This window comes from Hemicordylus capensis, chromosome 5 (assembly GCF_027244095.1).
Source record: "Hemicordylus capensis ecotype Gifberg chromosome 5, rHemCap1.1.pri, whole genome shotgun sequence".
Taxonomy (NCBI): Eukaryota; Metazoa; Chordata; class Lepidosauria; order Squamata; family Cordylidae; genus Hemicordylus; species Hemicordylus capensis.
Window position 1 is genome coordinate 95502908 of NC_069661.1, and position 14955 is coordinate 95517862.

At 43.1% G+C, this 14955-nt stretch overlaps 1 protein-coding gene across 11 annotated transcripts in view; it reads right to left on the minus strand.

Moving 5' to 3' along the window:
- EXOC1 (exocyst complex component 1) overlaps positions 1–14955 on the minus strand; it is a 38777-nt gene that overhangs the window by 3112 nt on the left and 20710 nt on the right. For 5 of the 11 annotated variants that reach the window (XM_053254544.1, XM_053254542.1, XM_053254543.1 and 2 more), the window contains 8 exons: positions 14571–14720; positions 13914–14019; positions 10047–10091; positions 9037–9141; positions 7907–8070; positions 1674–1784; positions 1514–1590; positions 509–737 (listed from right to left, as the gene is read on the minus strand). In XM_053254544.1, the coding sequence (XP_053110519.1) occupies positions 509–737; positions 1514–1590; positions 1674–1784; positions 7907–8070; positions 9037–9141; positions 10047–10091; positions 13914–14019; positions 14571–14720 (987 nt within the window). The remainder of the gene's footprint in view (positions 1–508; positions 738–1513; positions 1591–1673; positions 1785–7906; positions 8071–9036; positions 9142–10046; positions 10092–13913; positions 14020–14570; positions 14721–14955) is intronic. The other 6 variants (XM_053254549.1, XM_053254548.1, XM_053254545.1 and 3 more) reach the window with 2 other exon arrangements.

A 14955-nucleotide genomic window follows, 5' to 3' on the forward strand; every position in this document is an offset into this window, starting at 1 on the left:
TACACTTCTCAACAAAGCTCATTCTGCATTAAGAATGTTAGGGGCTTGTAGTAACAGGGAGTGAATACTACTACTAAGAGTTTTCAAAAGTAGTAATATTTTCCCTCCACTGTTTTGCCAATAGAGCAAATTTTATCTCACATCTTAAGATCAATACTAGGTTTAATAGTAAAACACAGAATACCAGACAAAAAGTTCAATTCATGAAGGGCTTAGGGAATTGTACCCATCCAGCCCTTGGATGTTCATGCCTTTGCTGAAGTGTCTAAATGCCATAGGAAGATGTATGCTCTTGACCCCCACTGATTTAGAGGAGCAAACATTACTTGTTATTGGCCAAATATCTGAATCCATGCATGTACCCATCATTTAGATGTTCTAGTCAATGCATGGTGGTAAGTGGCACAGTCCAACTACTCCAAATGTTCAGTTTTACTAAGTTTGTCAAATGTGTATAGATCCAAAAAGCCTGATTATTCAAGCTCTTGGGGAAACAAACAAAACTTACAATGCATTTGTCAAAATTCCTTTTGACTGTCACTAAAACATTTCCAAGTGTTGTACTGAGGAAGGAAGTTGGATCTACGTTTTGTGCTGTCCATACATGGTGACTCATTTTCACTAGCATATAAAGGGAATTAAAGCTATCAATCTTGTCCCCCAGAGCAATAAGGTTATTCAGTTCTGGCTCAACACAGCGAAATATTTTTGTCATCATTTGCCGGATCATGTGATTCCTGTGAAATACAGATAGTGGACACATATTAAATACAGTTTAGAACTACTGCAATTGTTTAAAAACATTAAAAACTTAAATCTATGGATTTTCTCATTTGCAGATAATAATTAATCTCCAAAGATTTTGATATGGTGGTCATTTCTGATCCATGTTAGGTGAGATACTGCCAAAGTAGAAAGTAGGGATGTGCACGGAAAATCTTCAGCACGGCGGGGGTAGAGCTTTAAGGGTGGGGGAGAGGGTACTCACACACACCCCGCCGCGTTTCCCCCGACGGCGCTCTCCAAATTTAAAGCCCCTCGGGGTGGCAGCGTTCCTCCCTGCTGCTCCGTTCCCCCCATCGGCCGGAAGTGGCCAGAAGTCGCGAGCGCACGTGCGCACGCGCAGTGGGGGGGGGTGAGTACACTCTCCCCCGCCCTTAAAGCTCTACCCCCGCCGAAACAGCCCCTACACCTGAAACGTTTCGGAGGCCTTTACAATGGCCTCCGAAACGTTTCGGGCACAAGCCTAGTAGAAAGCACTCAATGTTTGGGGGTGGGGGTGGGGGAAGCCTCTCATTTTACTATCCAAAGAATAGCATTTTATTACCACATGGCCAGATTGTCACAAATGCAATATTTTATAGTTAAAAATATACACTGAACAGGTTTACTGCTGCAGGCATCAATGTTTTATTTGTCATAACACAATGAACATCACTTACAATGCTGAAAATTTATTAAACATACATTATTCTGAATGCTCAAAAGTTAACTATAAGATCTCAGTACATACTCTGAAGATACTGATTGTGGACCACCAGTACTGTGCATCCTTGATGAAACTCCCCCATCAGTCTCCTCTGCCTCCCCCTGAAAAAGTTGAAGGCCATTTCAGAACACACCTGTTTTGTTTGTTTGTTTGAGATAATATTCTTTAAGATTAAGAGCCATACCACTGCTGTTCCAGGAATGCTCAGATGCTGTTGAAGTTTAAAGAATTTACTAATGAAGTCTTGTTCTGCCAGACAGAGAGGCTCCATTTCACTTAGGACTTGTTCAAAAATCTAAAAATAAAATTAAAAAAAAAACAACCAAAACAGATTTTTACAAACCTAGGACACTAGCATTACACGCAGAAAATACTTTAAAATCAATTGTGTTTGGTTTTTTTGCACCATTTGTAACTTCTCAGTATACTGATCTCTCTATGGCTAAAACTGCCATAGGCAGAAACCATTAAGTTCCATTTAAACCAGGGGTGGGGAACCTTGACCCTCCAGCTGTTTTTGAACTACAACTCCCAGCATCCCCAGCCTTGGCTGGGGATGCTGGGAGTTATAGTTCAAAAACAGCTGGAGGGCCAAGGTTCCCCACCCCTGATTTAAACCAAGTGAATTCTATGACCTTCAAAATAAGCCACTGAGCTGTGGGGTGAAGTGGGGAGGGGGAGAAAAGGACCATGTGTACTTTGAAGTTCTCTCCACAACCTGCTCTGGCAGCTGAAGAGGCAAAATGCTTTTTAAACTGACCAACAGCTTGCATCTTTAGCAGTGGGAGCTGCTGCAGCCAAGCTAGTCAGACAAATCACCTGTACACCTCAATGGTTTCCCAGATTGCAGCCAAAGCATTTAAGCGTAGAGTGCAATTCAGGCACCTAAAAGAAGCACTGGTCACTCACACTGAAGGCTTCTTCTTGCTGCTAGATAGGAGGACATCTCAAGAAGCTTACCATTCCCCCGTGCTCCAGGAGGCAGGACTACGTAAATTATACAACACCTTAAAAGCCTGGGAAGGAGAAACCCCACCCAGTTTGTATTAGCCAAACCCAAGGTACAGAGAGAGGAATGATAAAAAGGTAATGCCCTCAACTCCTGCCTGTGGCTTCCAGCGGCATCTGGTGGGCCACTGTGCGAAACGGGATACTGGACTAGATGGGCCTTGGGCCTAATCCAGCAGGGCTGTTCTTATACCAGTATACCAGTAGAAGCAGACACTCAGATGGGTGGGTAGAGATGTCCTCAAATCCAGCAGCAAGAAGTCATCTTCACTGTGCATAACCAATGTCTCTTTCTCTGCTGCTGGATGGGGACATGTTATGTGGGACATGCCACAACTAAGAACCCAGGGTGGGAGCCTCAGCATCTACTGGGGTGAAAGAACATGTTGCAGGACACAACTGCCAAAGGCTGCTTGAGAAGAGTGAGGTAAGTTGTGCTTGTAGTGCCAAGTGAAGGTGGATGGAGATGCCCAGGTGGCCGCTCGTCAGATTTCGCAAGCAGGGTACTCGTGGAAAATGCAGCTGACAAGGCTGCTCATCTTGTAGAATGTGCTGTGATGTTGAGGAGCAGTCATCGTTCTGCATCCCATAGGTCAGCACGACACAGGCCTTAATCTACCTGGTGATGGTAGTGGCAGAAATTTTCTGACCCATAGATGCTGGTGAGGAGGAGACAAACAAGGCATCAGTGGAGCAAAAGGAAGCTGTACGTGATAGGTATACATTCAGGCAGTGTCGCACATCGAGCTTATGCCAGACTTGCTCCAATGTGTGAACTGGCTTGGGACAAAAAGATGGAAGTACTATGTCCTGGGAGCAGTGAAAAATGCAATGGACTTCAGGTACAAATGAAGGATCTGGTATCAGACAAACAGACTCAGGAGAAAAAATGCAAAGGTTAGGGTCAGCAGACAGGACACATAATTCTGAGACATGTCTGGCCAAGGCAATGGCCATGAGGAAGGCAAGCTTGAAAGGAGGCATAGCGGTATGGGACAGATGGGCTTGAAGGGCACCGTATGCAGTACAAGTAGTACTTTATGCAAATCCCAGGAGAGAAACTTATGCAGTGTCGGAGGTGTGCAATGAGAGAGGCCGGGTGAGTTTCCACCCACTTTAGTAGGATGGTCACTTCTTGATGTAGGGAGCTGGATCTGGTGCCTCCATGGTAATTCACATGTGCCTTCGCCGTAACAATGTATGTATGCACAAGTAAATGTTTGTTCAGCAAGAGGGGCTGAAATGCATGATGGGCAAAGTAGATGGCTCTGAGCTCCATCCAGTTCATACTGTGGGACTGCTCCTAGGGTGTCCATTTCCCTTGAGCTGAGTGGTATAGGCAATGGGCCCTCTATCCAGACAGACTGGTGTCTGTCATCAGTATAACTCTAGGAGGGTCCAGGAAGATCTTGCCTTGGGAAAGATGTCACATCACTGGTTCCACTAGTTAAAGGAATTGAGGACTTGTAGCAGCTTGACTTTGGTAGGTCAATGCACAATGGCTGTGCTATGTCGGTCTAATAAGGCAACAGGTGGAAACAGGACCAGGACACTGCTTCCAGGGACACCACCATCAGACCCAGAAGTTTGCCTAGTGTGAGGACTGGTACTGCAGTGGCAATGGTGGTCTGGTGGATCAGCAGCAGGATTTTCTGTATGCAATCTGGAGGAAGAATGAGGCGCTCTCAAGACGTATTTATTATCACACCAAGGTGATGAACCTGATTGGTCGAGACTAAGTGACTTTTGGCCTTGTTCACTAGAAATCTGTAATTGGAGAGCATCCGTAATGTGTTTCATATGTCTGACTCCACATTTGTGAGAGGAGACTTGATCAGGAGGTTGTCTAAGCAAGCAAATACCTGGATTTCCTTTAGGCGAAGATGTACTATGAGAGGGCCAGGATCGTCGGGAAGATTTGGGTGCCAAGGAGAGGCAAAAATGGGAGAGCCTTGTATTGGTAATGCTGGCCCACATATCTGAAGCGGAATGGACGACTCATGGGGTGAATTGGCACATGTAGGTACACCTCCATCAGGTCCACAGATGCCATGAAGTTGGAGTGGTGAAGAGATTCTGTGATGGATCAAAGAGTCTCTATTCTGAACTGTGTTGGACAATTTTTTTTTTTAAGGTCTAGGACTTTGTTTAAGGTCTAGGACTGCTCTGAGAGAGCCATCATTTTGGGGCACGGTGAACAAAATAGAGTAGAGTAAATGCCCTTGCCCCTTTGTTCAAGTGGAACTTGTTCTACAGTGTTGATGGATTCCAGATGGTGAATTGCTTGGAGGAGGTTTGCATATTTGATAGGCAAGTGTTACCAGGGTGGGGTTTGGTAAAAAGTGGTCGGTGGGAAGGGAAGTTAGCTCTATTTTGTGTCCGTGCAAGATGGTGTTGAGTACCATTGGTTGGATATGCTGGCTTCCCTGGTGTGGGAGACATTTTAAAGATGCCCACCCACTCAGGGAGGTAATGAGTCAGAATAGCTGCTTAGGCTTGGATTTGGGATGAAGGTCTGGTGTGGCTGGTTAAGTGGGCTATTGTTGCGCTGTTTGTTCCAGAAGGAACATTGTGTTCTGGTATCTCTATCCCTCAGTCTAAAAGTGTGATGAAAGGGATAAAGGGAGTGAAAAGGTCTGCATGGCAGACCTTTTCTTTTTGTCTTTAGTCTGAATGAGCACTTCCTCAAATGCTTTGTCACTGAAAAGCTTTAATGCAGTATACGGTACTGCTGCTAGGTTAATGAGTGAGGCTACATCTGCATGCCAGTGTAAGCCATAGATTTTCACTTCATAGCTTCCATAGAAGCTGTGGAGCAGGAAATAAACAGATTGAATCCAAGGTAGCATCAAAAAGCAAAGTAGTGCTTTTTGAATTTTCAGTCGTGTCTGCTTCTGGCAGGTTAAGTCTGATGGAGGAGACTGGAGTAACTTGTCCATGCACAGTAGAGATGCCCTTGCTATGATGAAAACAGCAGTGGAAGCCTCATGTCCCTTTTTTAGAGCTAATGCTATCCTTTTTTCCACTGGGGTCTCTGAGGCAGCTGTTTCCATCCCTAAGGAGAACTGCGCCCAACAGCCGAGCTGCCACTGGCACATCGGTGGGATGGACCTGAAATGTCTGAAGCTTCCTAAGTATAAAACTTGTAAACTAGGGGAGTAGGTTTCCTATTTACTGCTGGGGCTTTCCATTCCTCTTTAACTGTATCAGCAAAGCAATCGGGGAAGGGAAAGAGCTTGTCTTGTGGCTTGGGTGTTGGGAAGACCAGGGTTTCCCTAGACGGAGGGAGGTGTTCCTGTGAAGCAGTTTGTTGGAGCCCCAGAGTACGAATGGTTTTATGAAATGGATGCCTAAAGTCATCTGGTAGGAAGAGCCTGAAAGATTTGGAGAAGGACTCAGTGTTTTGATCAGCCAACTATTCTCCTTCTTCTCGAGAGTCGAAGTCTAAATCTGGATTCTTGGAACCTCAACTAGACTTTCAACATTATGAATGGGTCCTGGGTTTGGTGGGTCTAGATCAGGCCCACTGTGGTGGGGATCTGGGGAGTCATAACTGAAATGGCTGAGGAGTTTGAAAGGGAGCCCTGATCTTTTTTACCTTTTTAGGGAAGCTGAGTAATGATAACGAGGTAGAAGAGGCAGAAGAGGAGTCCCTGACCCTAGTTTGCTTTTGGGAAGTTTTGGAGCACTTATACTGTTGAAGTGACTGATCCAACATTCCCTGGAACCAGGCCTGCCATGCTGAGGGAACCTCCAAGGGAAAGGGTAGGAGTGGAAGCAGGAGAGGCAGGTTGGTTAGTGGGGATGGGAGGGAAGGCCCAGTTCTCACTGGTTCTGGCGCTGTTGGCCTTGCAGGTGTAACCAGTGTCTTGTGTCCCAACTATCTCCATGGACAGGCAGGCTGGAGCAGCAGAGAGGGTCCTCCAGGATTGCCTGACTATGCCTAGACCTGGGATTGGATGGGCCAGACAGCCCTTCAAGTGGGTTGGGCCTTCCCCCCACAACATTAGAAAGAACCAGCAAGGGCCTGCTGGTCGTCAGCGGGCATGCGGTGTTGGAGTGGATCATTACCACTCAGTGGTGAGGTTTCCTGGCTGCGGGGAGATGGAAATCTTCATACCCTTAGCAAGGAGGGAGTTCCTAATCGAGTCCAGCCTGAGATAGGAGATAGGAGAGGTGGGTTTTTTTTTTAAGGTAGAGAAGCAATGTATTAAGATAAAGAGGAGATAAAGATAGAACATGAGGTAAAGGAGAGAGAAGGCTTGGCTAAGAATGAAAAGGCTGTATCTGAAGCAGGATGAGGACTAAAAGAACTGGGTTGGGTTTCTCCTTCCCAGGTTAAGGTGTTGTATAAGTTGCATAGTCCTGCCTTATTATTATTATTATTTCGATTTCTATACCGCCCTTCCAAAAATAGCTCAGGGCGTTTTACAAAGAGAAATAACAAATAAATAAGATGGCTCCCTGTCCCCAAAGGGCTCACATTCTAAAACAAAACATAAGATAGACACCAGCAACAGTCACTGGAAGTACTGTGCTGGGGGTGGTAGGGCCACTTACTCTCACCCTGCTAAATAAAGAGAATCACCAAAGGTGCCTCTTTGCCCAGTTAGCAGGGCCTTCAACCAAACTGATGAATTTATGGCGAAGCTGCACACCAACTCTGTTGGATTCAGGATATCCATTTCCATCATGTGCTGGCAGAAGACTTAAACTGATGGCATTTTGAAATTGCTTCTAAATGAAGTAAAAGTTAGGGCTTCATTGACTTCTATAGTAACCTTTTGTTGCAAACCATGTGTTATCACACTTCAAGAGTGCTTCCCTCTTTGTCCCACATATTGATTGTATAGCTGAATATTGCCTTGTGAAAAACTGAAATAGTGTCCCTGTAAGCAAGCAATTATTTTGAGGGTGGGCATGGGGAATCCAACTTCAGAACTGAGGAAACAGTCCTCTAAGCTATGAAGTTACTGGCTGTGGTGTGTGTGTGTACACACACACTAACCACAGAGATATTACCTTTGTGGTGTGCGGAGCAGCTACACATGCCACAACAGCATCTCTTACAGTACAAATGTACTGTAAGAAGGGGCCCACAGTTGTTATTATTTTATTATTTTTTTACATTTTATATCCCGCTCTTCCTCCAAGGAGCCCAGAGTGGTGTACTACATACTTAAGTTGTGAAGTAGGTTAGGCTGAGAGAGAAGTGACTAGCCCAGAGGCACCCAGCAAGTATCGTGGCTGAATGTGGATTTGAACTCGTGTCTCCCTGGTCCTAGTCCAGCAGTCTAACCACTATACCACACTGGCCCTCTATACACATAAGTTTAACAATTATGTGTATTAAATTATTGTCTATTATAATTATAAGATCCAGGATTAGTCAGCATTCTTACATTTTACCTTATCAAACTTAGTTCTATCAGCCACATCCAGATCAGATGCAGACATGTTCCCCATATCAAGCAAAGAAGATGACTGAGACCTGCGGTTTCCTGAACTCTGAACTGAGATTTTGTTTAGGCTCGAAGTTGAACCCGTCAGCTTTCCAGAGCTTCCATGAAGACCTATGATATAATGAATTGTACATAAAAAGTTGTCCTAGATGGAATAATAGGTAACAAAACAGTAATTATTGAATATTCAAGTTAATATTCCCTCTCTAGGTAAAGACTGTCAGAATTTCACCTATGAAGTAAGTGCTGTTGCGCTTACACATTTCTTCACTTAGGTGAAGCCGCATGGAAGAAAATGGTTCAGGAACACACATTTAGTAGCAGATGCCACCTGGGAGCAGCAAATGCAAGAACTACTGTAGGACTAACAACATTCCAGGCGGGAAAAGTATAGTTAAGGGTAGACAGAAAGGTCAAGTGCAATTCTTCTAGAAGCAAAGCAGAAGAGAGCCAAGGTGTTACTATTTTCATAAATAAAGAAAACAGTAGCAAACACCTGCTGGAAAGATAAGGAAACTCTCTGCATTAGAAATCTTTCTGTGCAAGTCTTTCAACTACAGGCTACCTTATAGACACAGAAACTGGTGAAGAGTTTCTTTAGCTCAAGACATGCTGGAACTCCCAGCCTTTTACTTTGCACAGAGAGTATTTGTGCATCTTCTGTGATTTCCACTTGTTTCTCCTCCTTCTCCTGTTTCAGTTGCACAGAACTCAAAAGCATATATTTGTGCAATTTATTTAGTATGGTTAAAAAAAAACCAAACACCCTAAATTGCATTTTTCTGTGAGAATTTATAGATAAACTATTATGGGGTGGATCTTAAGAAACCTGAGCATAGTTCCACTTGCACAATAGGGCTTTCCCTCTTCCTTTTCTCTGCTGCAACCCTTTATGCCCCTTGAAAAGCTGCTTTTGAGGGCTCGGGGGACCCTTCAGAACAGGATTTAATGCAGTAAAGGTAGCTGCAGGTGCGGGGGGGGGGCGTAAACTGGCAGGAATCAAGAGACCATCCTCTTCTGCTAGGGCACCAAATCAATTATTTGAGAAGAAATGTGTGGATGGCTTCAAGCAACTACCTGCAGCATGACACTTTAGAGATTCATCCTGTAGCGCTTCCAGTTTCGTGAAAAGCTGGTCACTGTAGCCTCCAGCCATGCAGTATGACGATTGTTGCCACAAGCCTGCAACCAAGCAGCTGCATGATAATGCATGATCAATACATGGTGGAGGTTACAGATGACTTGATGCCCATGCAGGATGGAGACGCCACGGGGTACACATAAGCAGCCTCTTGCCTTAGAGGCTAGGGCTGCAGAAGCTACATCTTTGTCCTAAGTGGTTGTTTGAAATAATCCATTCTGTCTCTCTTACAAGGAAACCTTGTCACTGTACAAGCAAGAAGTCAAACTTATGAAGTCTTGGGATTGTACTTTTGAAACGGAATAGACAATCTTGTGTAAACAACTGACTTCTGGCAGCCTATACAAATGGCTTTGCAAGCCCTGTAAACTAACATGACACAGTTGCCATTTGAACTGAAATGCAGACAAGTCCTTAGGGGAAACTTTACTAGTGAGAAGATACTCTGCCTGCATCTGCATAAGGAGGTGAGAGAGTGCTTCCCCGAAGGGCAGGAATTACATGATGCAGGCAAATCCCATGCTAATATTACTTGTCTGGTAATGAGTCTGCAGTCCCCTTAGTGGGTTTGCTTTCTTCATGGTTTGCAATGCAGGTCAGCAGGAAACCACCTCAAACTGCCCCACAGGTCCCATGTGAACCTAGAAACTACATGCATATCTGGCCTCCAAAAATATTCTGTACAGACATGCTCTAATTATGTTTAATAGCAAATTTCAAACATATTTCCTTTGTAATTAATCTGTAGTTCATGATCTCACAGACTGAACTGACAGGGTTCAACTTTTTGCTCCTCTCCCAGATACAAATTCGTTTTCTTATAGCACACAAAAATCTGTGCCGATGCATTGTGTCCAACAATTTTGGTGTTAATAGGTTTTGCCATGATAGTTACAGAGACAAGAATGCACTGGCAATAACCACTCAAAGCACTAGTCATACTCACTCTCAGTTTCCTGTTTGACAGCACTTTCTTTTCGAGGCAGTGTAGCTGGGATGGATTAGGTTGCAAGCATCAAAGACAAAGACAAGTTAAAAATGCATTTTGCACAAACCATGCACGAGATGCAAGTTAAGCACTAGCTGGAAAAAAACATGCAGAGAACTATGAGAAGCAAGTAACTACAGTTGCAAACATACATAGATGGGAAGGTACCAATCTCAGTTTTTAACTATGCAGAAACATATATTAAGCCCATTTCAGGTTTATTTATGGTTGTCCAGAGGAAAGAAACAGCAAACTAACAGTTGTGAACTTTGTACAGAGGACTCCATTTTGCCAGCTTTGATGAATGGAGTTCCAGAAGTACGCAGGATGCTCTCTTGCCAGTGGGCAAGTCTGACTCAAGACATTTGGTTGCAACAAGCAAAGTGGAGAGAAACATGTGCTCCAGGATCCCTATGACATCTCAAGGGATCTTGGAGACACATCTCTGGATAGCCCACCATTTCATTACCAGTGACTGCCCATGATCCAGGAGTTCTGCCTCAGAAGCCTCTGTAACATGACAGGGGATCTGGGTGCACCTCTTGGATTGTACTGCACCCTGAGCCACCTTGTATGGAAGGGCCAAGTGCTACTTTAAACAACAACTTTAATGCTTGCACAGTTGGGCTGTGGGCCAGCAATGGGAAAACCCAACTTGTATGTATAGAACTGCACTGCTATAAGTACAGTAAGCAGGAAAACTGAAATTACTAGTTAAACATTTATAAATAAGAAATTGTTCTTGGCAGGAAGAGGCCATTACATTCTTATGTCCACTAATGTAAGAAGGCTTTGCAAACATTTATGCTGTATAGTACTCTTCGGAAACAGGTCAATTTACATTTCTATGTAAAACCAAACCTAAAATTTGAACCCTCAGTAAATCTGTTAAGTGTGAAGTATCATCTAATTACAGGCAACTTAGATGAACCTCAGTGCTATAGCCATCTTTTTATCTGACATATAGGATTACATGAAATGCTTTCTAATTGTTCGATGTAATCTAGAGTGAGGAATAGTTTACACTTCAGGGGAATTCAACCCCACCACACTTCCATGTGATCACTGATAAACAGCATATCTGCACGTAAACTATATGTTTGAAAGAGCTGTCAGTAGCATTCCCCCCACCCCCTATGTTTGCAGCAAAGATGTTTATTTGTATGCATTTTACAGTAACCGAATACAAACCTGGTAGAAGTCAATCACTGTTGGAGGGACAAATTCTCACGCTGCAAAAACAAAATCACAAGACAGCATGCTACCTAACACTGAAAGTGGCCTGGAAATTGCATCCTATCTAATACTAACAAAAGAGGAGAAAGGGTATATGTGTATCAAATCAGGCTGATATCCTGGCTAAAGTTACTAGAGGAAGTTCTACTGAAATTTAGTACTATTGACAAGACAACACATGATCTTAGCCAAAAGGCCGAGGTACTACTTGATTTAGTCCTCCTGACTAGTACCATTGAGTAATTTAGTCAGGATGTCAGCCAGTGTCTACAGAGGTAAACATTGAAAGTCATGTCCAGTTCCAGATTTGTTCTTTTTCCATGGAAGAGCCTTTTTTCTGAAAGAATAACACAATCTAACTTTCTTGATCAGATTCCTACTATACTATTAAAAGTATGCTACGGATCAGTTCTGACATGATGTATTCTCTGAAAATCTTTCCACAAGAGTTTCTAAAAGGATATTTCCCAGCAGCAATTCTAGGACACTACCCTACAGTGAAAGCCGGAGCAATAACTTGACAATCTGCACTATGTATTATTATTTTTACATTTATATCCCGCTCTTCCTCCAAGGAGCCCAGAGCGGTGTACTACATACTTGAATTTCTCTTTCACAACAACCCTGTGAAGTAGGTTAGGCTGAGGGAGAAGTGACTGGCCCAGAGTCACCCAGCTAGTTTCATGGCTGAATGGGGATTTGAACTCAGGTCTCCCTGGTCCTAGTCCAGCACTCTAACCACTATGCTGTTGCAGTGGGAGCATTCAGATTTTTTCAGTCCACTGACATCCTAAAAATAGGTGGCAACTGTGAATAACATTTCCGCTTAGTCAGAAACTTGAACACAGACCCCTATTGAAAAGGTAGCATCATACGTAATTCATGCTATTACAACCAGTTAATTTAGAAAGGTAATTTACATTAGAGAAGTTTAAGTGAAAACTGCCATTATATTGCTTGCTTGAAAAGTCTATGTAGTGGATATATAAGACCTAATTTATACTAAGCCAGTTGTGCAAATTGTCTGTTGCCTGCTTATTGCTCACAAACTGAAAGTTTAATCCATAGGACTACTATAGTAAAAGACTTCAAAATAAGTTGATAAATTCTTATAAATTTAAAGATTTTTAATGGATCCTTATACAGGTCTATCAGTGGCTACTAGTCTAGTGTCTATGGGCCAACTCCAGCCTCAGAGGCACAATGCCTCTGAATACCAGTTGCAGGGGAGCAGCAGCAAGAGAGAAAGTATCTTGCCTGTGAGCTTCCCAGAGGCATCTGATGGGCCACTGTGTGAAACAGGATGCTAGACTAGATAGGCCTTGGGCCTGATCCATCTGGACTGTTCTGATCCATCTGGACTGATCCATCTGTGGGAGAGGAGTATGATACACATCCCCAAGCAGTCATTAAAAGAGAGAGAGAGAGAGAGAGAGAGAGAGAGAGAGAGAGAGAGAGAGAGAGAGAGAGAGAGAGAGAGATATGCATGTGCTCTGGCCTCAAGGTAACCCAAATTATATGCAATGAAAAATTAAATTTCTGAACAAGTTATGCACTTCTGGTTTTTCCTGAAACACATTTCTGCTTCTGCCAGACATGGGATGCCCTGTAGGTCCAGATGAAAGGTGAATGAGAGCTTTGCTTTTGTCACTGGTAAAGAACTACTAAAAGCATGAACTTTTGCTCTCTCAGTAAAGCATATGCTACTTGCCAGCTCTTCTCTAACTCACTGCCATGGGGTATTACTGTTGGGGCAGAAACATATAGAATATTTAGGAAACTAACTTTGATGTTCTTTCTGGCCTTTTAATTTTTTTTCAAGTTTGTCTTTTTTATTCGTGTGTGTGTGTGTGTGTGTGTGTGTGTGTGTATCTTTATTTATTTATCTATCTATCTATCTAGAGAGAGAGAGTTTTATTGTTTAACTGATTTTAAAGTTTTTAATGCGATTTTAATGGAGTTTTACTTTATTTTAACTTTTGTAAACCACCTTGGGATGTTTTATGAAAGGCAGTATAAAAACTGAACAAATAAAATAAGTTTATATGAGCTGCCCAGTAGGGATGTGCACAAGCCGTTCATGCAGCCACCGGCAGGGTGTGGCGCGATTCCCTTAAAAAGCAGGTAAGGAGTTCCTTACCTGCTCATCCCTGCCCTGCCACTTTTTCAGCGGCAGCACCTGCTCTTCAAAAGGCTGTTTGCGGCTGTGGCGCTGTTCCCCGCAGCCTCCACATGGTGTCAGCACACACATGGCCGCCGTGCATTGTGCTCCATTGTTCAACTCCCACTTCACAACTAGAACAATCCACAGATTCCAAATATTTGCTCTAAAAGATTTACAAATGTCATGCTTCATTGAAGTCTCCAAATATAGCTCACTTGGATGGTGTTACCATAGAGAGGACTCATAGGATTATGTCTTTGTAAGATCAGGTAGTACCAAGCACAGCTGGTGGTCCCATTATCACTTTGACTTTCAAGTACAGAACTTCTAGGATTTCAGTCTTGGCAATGAGCACAAGCTCATTCGGACACTATCTACCATCACAACACAAAACTGAAACAAGGAAGTACTTCTTGGAAACTTACCAAATTTCTTTCCTTCCTTGGTTGCACCTGTCATTTTAATTTTGGCAACTTCAAAGAAATCCTTTATTTCCCTTTCATACAGCCGTGATAAATAATCCATATAGTTCTTAAAGAAAAACATGCAGAATGATCAGTACAAAAATGTTCAGATCGTTTCCTCAGAATAAGTTGATCACAAATTCAGTTCTTGAAACTGATGAGAAACACCACAGAGGCTACATGAATGTAATCTTGAAAATAAAAAAGAGGGGAATTGTACAGCAAAGGCAGCACAGCAGTGGTTGGAGGAACAGATGTAGTTTCCACAATACTAAAGAGCTAGTAGTCCATGCACTGGTAAATAATTCAGAAGCCAGCAGACTATGCACTGATAAATAATAGCAGACTGGACCTGCCCTTGGACCTTTTGGACATTCTTCTCAATAAACTCCTTCAACAGGGCTCTGCTGAAACCCATAGGGACATGCATACAGTGATATGCTCTCACTGCTATTGAAATTGCATCGTCCGTTGAACGTGGTCGTATTTTTCCGGGAATCTTTATTCACTGCCTCATTTCCTTTGTAAATTAAATGCCAAACAATGTCTTGTAGAAATCAATCTATTCTACATTGTATTTTAAATTGAGCCAATTACTGCACTTCCTGAGCCCCTCACCTTTGTTAACCCATCATACTTTCCATAGTCTGTGTTCTTTAACCACTCCATAAGTTTGGCATATCGAAGCAAATCTCTGTGAAAGGGATGGTGGTTTGGTAGCGTCAACTCGACAGAGTGCTGAGCAAGAGTCGAACTTTGGTCATGGCCCTTGACAGAAGAAAGTGACAAAAGAAAGCTGCTTGAGTGAACATACGGATAGCACTGCAAATCCGGATACCCTGAGAAACACTGCCAAACATAAGATATGTTATTTGACATTAAGTATGCCTTCCAGCTGGTTCTTGCTCCTTTCAGTACTTTGAAGGTAGGAAACTGTAACAATATGAAAGTTTAGAAAACAAATGTTCAAAGAAAAATAAATAAATGCTGAAGTACTGATTGT